Source organism: Quercus lobata, unplaced genomic scaffold, assembly GCF_001633185.2.
Source record: "Quercus lobata isolate SW786 unplaced genomic scaffold, ValleyOak3.0 Primary Assembly Scq3eQI_1842, whole genome shotgun sequence".
Classification (NCBI taxonomy): domain Eukaryota; kingdom Viridiplantae; phylum Streptophyta; class Magnoliopsida; order Fagales; family Fagaceae; genus Quercus; species Quercus lobata.
The window spans coordinates 86,302-98,227 of record NW_022154737.1 but is presented as its reverse complement, the minus strand read 5'-3'; the positions used below and the strand labels follow the sequence as shown (position 1 = coordinate 98,227).

The following is an 11,926-nucleotide window of genomic DNA, read 5'->3' as shown; positions in this document are numbered from 1 at the left end:
GGGTGAGGCTGGTTAGACTTATGGTTGAAAAATAGGACTAAGGCTTTAGAAGGAGGTCTAACTACCAAAAAAAATATTATAACTAAAGAAAAAAAAAATTTGGGCCCAGGGGGCCGGGCCCTGCTCTAGAATATAAAGTGAAACGTAAAAAGTTGGCAAAGCTTGCTTTTTATTTTTTAGTTGACGAAGCATCTTCATTCATAAAAAATACGTAAGTGTCTACAGTGGACCAATATGAAAATTAATTACAATTGGTTAATATAACAGTCGTGAAAAACTGTCTCTGATATTATTATTGTCTATATTTGTCAAGAATTATGGATCACTTGTAGATGGTGCACATACCAAATAATTTCTGAATCATTCTCAAAAAAAAAAAAAAAAAAAAATTCTGAATCGAGTAGAACCTCACTGAGATGAACCTCCATCTCATACTAGTTGCGTATTAAGAAAGAAGAAGAAAAAAAAAAACTCTATATAGTAGCCACCAAATTTATTCACAACACGAACATATATTGAATATCCACCTCCAAATCTTTTTTAATTAATCTTCCATGGAATCACAAACAACAATGCCACCACCACCACCTCCTCCTTTCTCATCATTACCAGTAGATGAGAACCAAAAAGCCACCGAATTCCGAGTTTTCTCAATATCCAAACCTCACATGCTAGCTTTCCACCTTGCATGGCTTTCACTCTTTTCATGCTTCTTCTCAACTTTTTCAATCCCACCTCTCCTCCCCATCATCCGTGCTGACCTCAACCTCACCGACGCCGATATAGGCCACGCCGGAATAGCCTCCTTCGCCGGCTCAATCTTCTCTCGCCTCGCCATGGGGCCAGTGTGTGACCTATTAGGACCACGTATTGCCTCAGCCACCCTCTCTCTTCTCACTGCACCTATCGTTCTTGCCACAAGTCTAGTCTCATCACCCCAGTCCTTCATTCTCATTCGGTTCCTTCTAGGTTTCTCCTTAGCAAACTTCGTTGCCAACCAGTTTTGGATGAGCTCCATGTTCTCTACCAACGTTGTTGGCCTTGCTAATGGTGTTGCAGCTGGTTGGGCTAACATGGGTGCTGGTTTAACACAATTAGTCATGCCATTTCTATACAACATCCTTATAAAATATTTCAACATAGTACCTTTTACAGCTTGGCGTGTTATTTTTATAGTACCTGCTACATTTCAAGTAATAACAGCTATAATGGTGTTAGTATATGGCCAGGACTTCCCTACCGGTAACTATAAAAAAGGTCGTACTCAATACACAAAACAAACCCAGGAAGAGAATTTACTCAGGATTCTTTTTCGTGGATTAAGGAATTATAGAGGGTGGATTTTAGCACTAACATATGGGTATTGTTTTGGAGTAGAGTTGACAACTGATAATGTTATAGCACAATATTTCTATGATAGGTTTGATGTGGATCTTCAATTAGCTGGGACTATAGCAGCTAGTTTTGGAATGGCTAATCTATTTTCGAGACCAATAGGAGGAGTGATTTCTGATAAGATGGGGAAGAGGTTTGGGATGAGAGGGAGGTTGTGGGGGTTGTGGGTGGTGCAAACTGTGGCTGGCTTGTTGTGTGTGTTGCTCGGACGAATCAACTCTCTGTGGGGTTCCATTGTTGTGATGTGTGGCTTCTCTGTGTTTGTCCAAGCGGCTAGTGGCCTCACGTTTGGCGTGGTTCCTTTTGTTTCCCAAAGGTAAGTTGGTCATCATTAAACTCCATGCTTTTGTAGCCAGTTGAAAAAATTTGTGTTTCCCATAGGCCATGACACATAGAAATCAAAAATATAACATGACAAACAATTTTCACAGCATGCGATTAAAGCTCTATTGTATTTTCATGAACTTATTGCTCATTATTTTCATTATACATTAATCACAACAATATTATATCCATAAACTCATTGAAAATATACTGGGACAATTATTGTTTTGGCTCCTAATTATGAGGCTATGTAGTTTAGCTTATAAGCATATTTTCAAAGTAAAAGAAGAACTTTTTTTAAAGTCTCGCATCTTTTTAGGTATAGTTACACTTTTGTCTTGACTTATAATCAAACAAAGTAAATCGATGAGAATATGCTTTGAGATTAAATTGTGTCTCTTAACAATGATGATGTCAATTTAATTCCTAAAATTTCAAAAATTGTTCTAGTGAAATGTGTAAATTGCATATCTTTCAAACACTTTAATCTAGTATTAATAGAAACTTATTTTAGGTTGAATTACTAGATTTCTAAGAAGAAAAGTGCAGCCAAAATCATGCAGACAAAATCAATATAACTAATGGAAAAAAAATAAATTTTATTTTTAACACAATTTATGGCCTACATCACTACAATAGTAACATGTCTGAATTGATGCTAACCCAAATAAATCTTAAGAAATATCTTGTGAAATAAAAGTAACCAATTCAATTTATCACTGTCTCTTTCGAATACCAAATTCACAGAACAAATCTATGTCGTTACGTGGCAGGTTAAAAAAAATAGACTGTGACGTGTTGAGTAGGTAGATGACGGCAAGTCATGAGTCATTATTTCTATGGGCTCCACCCACGCCCCAATAATGCTGGCCCTATGTGTTAGATTAAGATACGAGGACCTATGTCACTTTTTGTTTGTCTATATATGTCTAATGTTTTTACCATATATATATATATATATATAAATGTGTGTGTGTGTGTCTAACGTGAATGAGAATATTCATGACTTTTGTTTTGTATTAATCATTGCACCTCCTATTCTTTTTCTTGCTAAATATCATATATAGCTTTGTCGACACCAAAATCATATTTAGCTTTGTCGACAAAAGAGGTGTGAATAGTTATATAACTGTGTTGGTATAAACAGTTAGAAAACTGTGTTTTGGATTTAAAATAAATGTTTGTAAAAAAAACTATAAAAAATTGTGATTATAAAATAAAATTTTGAGTTTTAAAAATCCTCTTTTAATCTTCCAAAATGTTTAACCAAACGGACCTAATAAATATATATGACATAGTTGAAAGCACGATTTCAATTATCAAACCACTCAACAATTTCATCATTTCATAGTTATAACTTAAACATATAATACGATTTTCTTTAGAATGTGTACGACAATGTATAACTTAGGGTATGTAACAATAATTATATAACTTAGGGTATATAACAATAATTAGCGGAGTTTGATAATATGTGGTTTGCAGGTCACTAGGGGTCATATCAGGGATGACAGGGAGCGGAGGGACTGTGGGGGCGGTGGTGACACAGCTATTTTTGTTTTCAGGCTCTAAATTCTCAAAGCAAACTAGCATTTCTCTAATGGGTATTATGATGATCGTGTGTACACTTCCAATCACACTAATTTACTTCCCTCAATGGGGTGGTATGCTTTGTGGTCCGTCCTTTGATCTCGAGAAAGCTATTGAGGATTATCATCTGCTTGAATAATGTATCGGTAGGGGAGAAAAATCAGTATGGGTTTCAATTGTTTAAGCCAGTAGTTCGTTCCTTGATCATCAAGTTGGTAAAGTGGCACATAATAATTCATTTTTTTTAAGCCACTGACAACATTAATGTAATTATGACAAATAAGATTGTCAACTTAAATTGCTTATACAGGAACGAAAGTAAATTCTTAGACCATGTGAAATGGTCTACAGAATGTCCATTTGAAAGGATGTTTACGGTTGAAGAAATCGCTAATAGTAATGGAATACTCCCTAACCAGACCATTTTTGTTTTTACATTTGCCATATACTCGTGATAAGGAGATATTCCCTTGTCACAACCCTTACTTTCAGAAAAAACTTTCCTCTAAACTAGTTTGAGGACAATTCATCCGAAAATTCATCCAAAAAATTCATCCAACTCACTACATGACGATTGATTAAATCATAAGGAGAGGGTATTCACTTGTAATAACCATACCACAACTTCTTCAGGAAAAAGTTCTCCTCCAATTTCAACCCATGACATTAAAACCACTTACATGTATTTTTAGTCACATAGCCTATTTAATGAATTATGTGACTTATTTAAATAATTCATTTGGATGGTTTGTAATAAGTTGGAGGAGATTAAACTTAAACTTTGTCACTTTTGAAATCCAAGTTTTATCGTAGGAAGCCGTTAAAATCCAACTCTTATTACAGGAAGCCAACATTTAGTTGCTCACCCGACTTTTATCCAGAAGCAGAGGAGACACAGCCATAGAGGTGCCTTGAATAACATGCATGGCGGGCTAAGTGTTTTTTAAAGGTTTCCACCATGTATTTTGTTTAAAGCTGCATAGCCTGTGGGTCAGTCTAAGTGTCTAACTGCAGCTTTTATATCAAACTTTTTTGTACTCTTTTATGCAGTTTCAATCCAACAAAAATTCTATCTCATATTAAAAGGGAAAAAAATACCACTTTTATTAAATAGTATAGAGTTACCTATGTGAAAATTTTACTTCCATGTCAATTTGGGCATTATGAGCTTCTATTGGAATCAACGGTGAAGAACTTCCATGTCAAGTGAGAATTATGAGCTTCTATTGGTATCAACTGTGAAGAACTGTGGATAATATCAAAGTCTACGACAGAAGGGGTAAAGAAACAGAGAACAAAAACAAGTGTTTACGAAACAGTTAATTCATAAATTGCGTCATGGCTGATGCAAAGGGTATCATTGATTCATTGGTCCAAAAATAACCTGTACACGTGTTCCTATTCCTCTCTCTTCATTTAGAATCAACTATGAATTATGCAAGTCGGTACTTGCGCTATCACAACTGAATTATGGTATATGCAATGGGACAAATTATCATTCAGTGTCAAACTCTATAGCAGCTCTCTCTCTCAATAAGAATATTGATGCTAGGCTGTATGATGATGACTTCATGAAAAATTGTGAGCTACTCTTGATCTTTGAATAGGAATTCTGGAAGATTCAACACCCCTAGAGAAGGAAACAAATTAGTGAACTTTATTGACAATAATGTCCATCAAATGTCCTCAATTTTCAATGACTTATCATGCACCTAAAGATTTAGCTTTATTCTTACTTCTGAATTCGCACACACAGACAAAAGTGAACCATGAGTAAGGAATCAAAACCAACTGCAGTGGAAGGGAAAAAAAAACAAAATATTTCCAGAAAAGTTCATTCAGAGATTGCATCATGGCAAATGCAAGGATATGGGTGCTACACCTAGAGTTCCTTAATTGAATTCAATTGTATGGTCGTATTGACCAATATAATGAAAAAAGTGTTGTTATGTTTTTCAAGGATAATTAAATTCTACCACGTGATTCATTGATCCCATATGGTTGAATTTAATTGGGGAACCTAAAGTACAATATCTAAGTAGCTGTACCTAAGTTTTACTCGAACGATATCATTGGTCCGAACTTCAAGCCCCTAACTCATGTTACAATTCCGGTACAGAGAGTGACCATTGTTTTGCTATCTTTCATTAGAGGTTTCCTACAAGATATTTGCATTTTCCATCTATTAACTTGACTAAAAATGAAAAACAAAAGTCTTCCAAAGATATATAGAAGGAAGGAGTAACAAAGGATGTCTTTCATTCGATGGAACTACCCTAAAGCTAAAGATTGTTACTTTCGTACAGAAGCAGATAAATTTAACCATAGTTAAATTACCTTTTTAGTTGTTTTCTGAATAATGCTTCAAAGCTCCATTTCTAATAAAAGAAAAAGTACCCTGATAAAAATTGTTGGCAAAGTCCACCAGCCACCTAGAATTCCAACCAAAGAGATCGTTTCTTCTTTTAGTTCAACTTTAGCAAGGCAGAGAAGCTTATAGTCTTGTACTTCAACCTTTTTGGCATATAATGACTGCAAAGCAAAATACCACCACCAATTGTTACATGTAGGTAAAAGCAACCTATGTAAGGGCAGTACTTTACTAAGACCTAAATTCAAGACACCCAAATGAGACTTAAGTTGAACCCCCTTATTTTTATCCTGAGCTAATAATTTGTTTGCTCCATCCTATTTTCAATTATTGAATTCCATCATAAATTGTAATGGACTGGAGTGCATGCAACTGATTGAAATGTCAATTTGAATAAGATTCCATGAATGATTGCCCTGGACAAACTGGCAGATGATCAGATTATATGTCGATAGTGACAGGTGAGATATAGGTACGCAATGAATACACAAGTGGCTATAAGAAACCACTGCAAGACAAGCGTCGGAAATAGAAATTTTAGGAAACAAATCATGTGGTAGTATTTTTTTTCCCTCTCTTTCCTTATAAGTACATTATGTGGTCGTCTCTCATGGCCAGCTGGGAAATACACTATCATCAATTGGGCATATGAATTGGTGTTTTCATTGGTGGAGCCAACTACCCTCAATTACGAAGTTGAACTTGCAGTTAAACTAAACAATCCCTAGTGTCTAAAAAACCTGACACTAGGTGCTGTATAATGAACTCCCTAAATAACATTTACATACCATAAAAACTAAAGATTCAGGCTGTGAGACATGTAATGCAGCAAGTATTAAAAGAAATATAATGAAAACCGATCACACCTTAACTTTATACAAGTGAGGTTCTTGGCGCATAGATTGTTGACATAGCTGCAACATGTAAAGTTTGGAGTCAAGAGCTTACAGAGGAATAGTCATTCATAGAATCTATATAGCAGTAATTTTTTATCCTTTGTATTTGAAAATATACATCCTATGGGACAAGCATATATTGATTCAAAGATATCTTTTCATATGATGTTCAACATGATCACGTAAGTTATTCAGCTGTTTGAAAATCCACATTTTTTTCAACCGAGTTATAGTATTAAACACCAGGGGATAGATTGCCTCACAATAACTACTAGTTTGTGCATGTCATAACGGATTAGACTGAAACTCCCTTATTACTTTTTCTTAAGTCTCAATCAATAAATGCAACAAAGTAAAGTGGAATGTGTTGGGTATATATGTGTGAGTGAAGTCTCATATTGAATACTAATGATAAGGGTGAGTGGTCAATAAAGCATAGTTGGGCCCAAACCCATAGGCTTAAACTTTTGGGTCAAGTGGTTCCCTATATGTAATATCAACTACTCAATTGGCTCTCTCCCCAATAGAATGCATCCTCACCTGATCAACAAAAACATATACTGAGAGAGGACTGGGCTTTGTGCTGAGGAGGAATAAAATAACTTCAATTGTGATTAGTGCAATAGGGTGATCCAAGTTCGTCAAAACAGTAAGAAAGAAAAAAACTGGCAGCCAGAATTTCCTGGCATACATCCAGAACGGTTGTGGATCTTCTTCCGCATCAGAATCATCCAAGAAGTGGCGATCATCTAGTAAAATATCATGACCTGTATAGTTGACAAATTGAGATTTAAAGCATGGACTTTACATACAGGTACTTTAAATTCACACAAAAACTCCCACAATACTAGCTGACATATTTTGCTCACCATCCATAGCATAAGCAATACGAGGCCAAAAACTTTTTGATCCAAGTACAATGGACACACCAAAAATGCTTCCAATACTTAATTTACTCCCTGAAGAATCTCATCACGAAAACCATATTACAAATAGCATTGGTTGCATATTAAACAAATAAAATAATGAGGCATACATTGCATTAGTAAGGACATAAAAATTTACAACTTCAACATAAGTTAATAAGCAAAGTAGAAGTCCCATAAAGTAATTATATTACAACTCTTAATGGTATAGCATTTATACACTAGATTTACATAATAGCACCACACTAAAGTGGGCAGTTTTGTGTGCGTTTTTGTGAGGGTGAGAGGGGTGGGTGGGAGGGCAGCAGCATGGGGGAACATTTTGACGAAAGATAATCTTAGAAAGAGAAGAATCACACTAGCAGACTGGTGCTGTTCATGTAGGTGTAGTGGGAAGTCAATGGATAATTTGTTGCTTCATTGTAATTTTGCCTTTTCATTTTGGGGGCTATGTATTTTATCTTTTTGGAGTCAATTGAGTGATGCCACATAGAGTATTTGATTTACTGGTTGGGTGGAGGAATCGGTTCGGTAAATGCTTGTCTGCTATGTGGAATTTAGCTCCTTTGTGTTTGTTGTGGCTTTTGTGGCATGAGTGGATTCTCATACCATCAAAAATATGGAATGTTCGTAGAGGAGTTGAGGCTTTCAGTTCTTAGATTACTCAGTAAATGGTCCACTACCCTAGGTTTTAGCACCAGTGATTTTATCGATGACTTTGCTGATCCGATATCCTTTATTTGTAATTCTTAAGATACAATTCTTTAGACTATCTTGCGCTTTGTATTGTTAATGAAATAGTTTATTTTTTTGGAATGTAATTTTTTACTTATCAGAAAAAATAACAGCACCACACTAAATGGATGGACTAACAATGATACCACATGACAATCTCATATTGTAAAACCATTACTTTAAAAGAAACTCCCTTCCCAGCTAATGAGCTCTAGCTCAATTGGCACCTTCTCCTCTTGCAAGAGTTAGGTGGAGGGTGAGGTCGAGCATTCAAAACCCATTGGGTGTGTGTAACTTACCAAATAGTTATATGCTTAGCAATTCTTTCAAGTAGGCATAGACTATATCACATTTCATTGGTAAACAAGGAAATCAAACTTATATACTCAATAGAATGAAACAGAATACTCTAGCATAAGTTACAAGTTCTATTATCCAGGCACAAACACAAGCATTATCTAACAGCACAAAAACAAAAGCTAAACATGATGGGAATTATATTATACCAAAAAAAAACATCACCTTTCAAATTGTAAACATGGTAATTTCAACTAAAAAAAACTTATATTAGCAACACACCCATGTTTAAGCTCAATTTCAAACATCTACATAACGTAGCAAATTGTTAATTATGCAAAGCCTAAGCCTTCAAAATGAAAAACCCAGACACAGAACCTCAAGATTTTGCATTAATGAAACAAATTAACATCTAAACAGAACCACAGTAAGAGTTTCTTACCTGAAAAGCAGAAATATTTTCTTTGTGTATATAATTTAGAATGAAATGTTGAGGCATAGTTGCGAAGAACAGGTTCAAGGCCCTTTATTGACATCTTCAAAGGCTCAAATTTAGCATAGACTATAAAAGCAATATGGCACACAAAGAATATAAGAAAAAATAAATAAATTCAAAAAATTCGAACTTTTGCTTGTGAAAACTCAAACACAGAGAGAGGGGCTTACAGAACTTTCTAGAACGAGAGATTGGTGGAGAAGAAGAGGTTATTGCAGTGAGAGATTGTCTAATTGGATGAAGAAATTTGATTGTGTGCGCCATTTTTTCACTGTGTTGTTATTGTGATCATCATTTCTGCCTGGGAAGACTAAAGTGGAACTCAAGCTCGGAAATGGATCTTTCGGACCATGGAAGCGAATCTACCTTAAGCAAAACATGGGAACCGCCGTCGTTTTGTCTTTCCAAAATCCCATAAAAACTTTTTAAATGTTTTTTTTTTTCTTTTTTTTTTTGCCTTTTCCCAAAATCCCATAAAACTTTTTTTATTTTTTTATTTTTTTTATTTTTTTTTAATTTTAGGTTAAAATGAAATTCACAACTTCTAAGTTTTGAGACTTGGGACTTGCTTTTAAATTGGCTGAAAAACTTTTAAATCGTTAACCGTTACAATGATATCAATAGGGTTGTAGATGAATCAAGTTATTTATAAATAATTTAGATTTAAATAAATAAGAAACTCCTTTTTCTTTTTCTTTTTCAATATGTGGAGCTTTAGTTTTAAGTTTATTTATTAAACAAGTTGAACCAATGTAAAAAAAATAAAATAAAATAAAATTGTTCATAAACAAACTTGTGAATAAGTGGGTTCGATAAAAAAACAAGTTAAACCTAGAATTGTTTATGGCTTGACTGTAAGTTTGATATAGGATTGAAAAATAAATTCATATCTTACTAAGCATTTAATAAATTGGGAGTTTAGACCACTCTTCCAAACAAAATATGCTTGATAATATGTGTGGGAGTCTTTTTTGTGTATGGTGTATTGGGCTGCCTCCTACGGTAATGGGCTGGGCTGCTTCCTGCGGTGATGGGCCCGAGTATTTCTGAGTAAGGGAGTTGGGGCTGGTCCAATTGTAACTCAACTTGGGCCGGTTTGTGCACAAATTTATGCCTTGTCTGTCAGGAGTAAACTTACGGCAAGCAGAACTGCTGCAGATGAGTTACGACAGACAGATATAATAATAATCAAAACAGAGTATTCCGACTATTTAAATAAATAGCTATGTACTCCTTACTAATAAAGTATGATTACAGTCATAATGATGTCAATCATAGAGAAAATGAAGAAAATAATACTAGCTAATCAAATGGGCATAAATCAAGTTTTAAGCTTAGTCTGCCGCAGCAAAGCTAAAAAGGAGAGAACGCCTCTTCTCAATGCAAATAATCTCCCAAGAAAAAGATCTTGTCGTGGAGATTAATGACCTTGAGGGAGTCAGACCTGAATGGTTATTGCCCAAAATGAAAGAGTCCTTATTTACGTTTTGGAAGAAAGTAAGATTTGAAGGGGGAGAGAGGGAAACCGATATATTGAAGGGGGAGAGAGGGAAACCGATCTATTGGTGTATGCCCATTGACCTAACTCTCATTTTTCCTTAGTTTTTTTTCTTTTCTTCTCTGTTTTCTTTCTTATCTTTTTTCTTTTCTTCTTACTCTGTTTTTTCTTTTCACTCCGTAAAATGCTCTGTTTTTCGATCCCCCCTTTCAGGGCACGGCAAGGGTCCTTTTATAGTGCCTGCCGTAACCAATGTTTTACCGTTTTGCCCCTTAACCACTTTTGTCCAGTCTGGGCGTACTTGCCGACCACCAGGTCTGTGCGACATCCACCCTTGCCAGACAGAGGCAAGTTTGTTTTGTTTCTCTATATACCGTAACATTTCTTCCTGCCACGGTATTAATGCTTTCTCTCTCTACTCTCAGAGCATGCACCCAACGGTTTCCCCTCAAACTTGCCTCTTTTGGGTAGTCTATCATCCCAGCAGGACGTACCTCCCAAAAGGGTTTGGGCAGGAACCGCGAAATAGACCTTTTCCCCTCTCCTCAGTACCAAACCATACCCCCTTTACCTCTTACCTCTGGCCCATGACCCCACCATGTCCTATATTGGCTGGGTACAGGCTGGTGGTGCCTAGGCCTTGCGCGTGCTTCCCTTTCAGATATGTCCAAGGGTCTGCCTGCTACTCATGCGTCTATCGTGAACTAGGGACTCTCTATCTGCGTTTCCTGACCCTTCATGTGGGCTTTCCTTTGGTTTCTCGCTCCATTCAGGAGCTGGGCTTCGTATGATGACGGGTCTTACATTTCTTTGGCCCACTTTTGATTTTTTTTATTGCCTGCTATGTTGAACTGTTATTTCTGCCGTAATAACTTAATCCTGCTGGACATCTTTTTGGGCCAGTCGTTTATCCCTTTTCTCAGTGGCCTGTCATCGGCATTGTTTTGTTTTTACTCATGGGCTCCTATGCCCCTTTGGGCTTTCCTTTGGGCATCCATGGCCTGATTACTTTTTTTGGGCTTCCTCGACCCGTTTGCTAATTCCACACTCCCATGGGCTTTTTACTAACTTCATTGGGCTTCCCCGGCCCAATAACCTTATTCTTATCTTTGGAGCTCATGGACCTGCCATAAACCTCTTATTCTCTTAGTTTGCATTACCTTGGGCCTGCGGTGGCCCTTTCTCACTTTTCTACCTCATACATTGCCCATGTGATGCCTTTTCTTTCTTTCCTGGCTTCTTTGAGCCCGCTTGCCTTTTCAAGACCCATTTATTTATTTGTTGGGCCTGTGATCCATTATTCCTGTCGCTTGAGCCTAATGGGTTTCTTGCTATCCATTCTTGTCAATTCTTTGTAGCCCTCATTATTGGGCTTTTCTGTCTGACTGGGCTTCCACA

General features: G+C 36.2%; 2 protein-coding genes across 3 annotated transcripts; one reads left to right on the top strand and one right to left on the bottom strand.

The window, feature by feature from the left end:
• The first annotated feature begins 416 nt into the window (after window positions 1-416).
• LOC115973184 (high affinity nitrate transporter 2.7-like) lies at window positions 417-3,453 on the top strand. The gene is made up of 2 exons (XM_031093430.1): window positions 417-1,711; window positions 3,205-3,453. The coding sequence occupies exons 1-2, from the start codon at window positions 555-557 to the stop codon at window positions 3,446-3,448; spliced, it is 1,401 nt and encodes a 466-aa protein (XP_030949290.1). The 5' UTR covers window positions 417-554; the 3' UTR covers window positions 3,449-3,453.
• Window positions 3,454-4,622: 1,169 nt separating this feature from the next.
• On the bottom strand, window positions 4,623-9,412 carry LOC115973185. 2 transcript variants are annotated; one of them, XM_031093431.1, is made up of 7 exons: window positions 9,201-9,412; window positions 8,977-9,096; window positions 7,446-7,535; window positions 7,117-7,343; window positions 6,547-6,594; window positions 5,647-5,841; window positions 4,623-4,939 (listed from the first exon to the last, which is right to left on the bottom strand). In XM_031093431.1, the coding sequence occupies exons 1-6, from the start codon at window positions 9,292-9,294 to the stop codon at window positions 5,674-5,676; spliced, it is 747 nt and encodes a 248-aa protein (XP_030949291.1). In that variant the 5' UTR covers window positions 9,295-9,412; the 3' UTR covers window positions 4,623-4,939; window positions 5,647-5,673. The 2 variants fall into 2 exon arrangements, with proteins under 2 accessions (XP_030949291.1, XP_030949292.1); XM_031093432.1 differs by having other exon boundaries at window positions 5,707-5,841.
• Window positions 9,413-11,926: the final 2,514 nt, after the last annotated feature.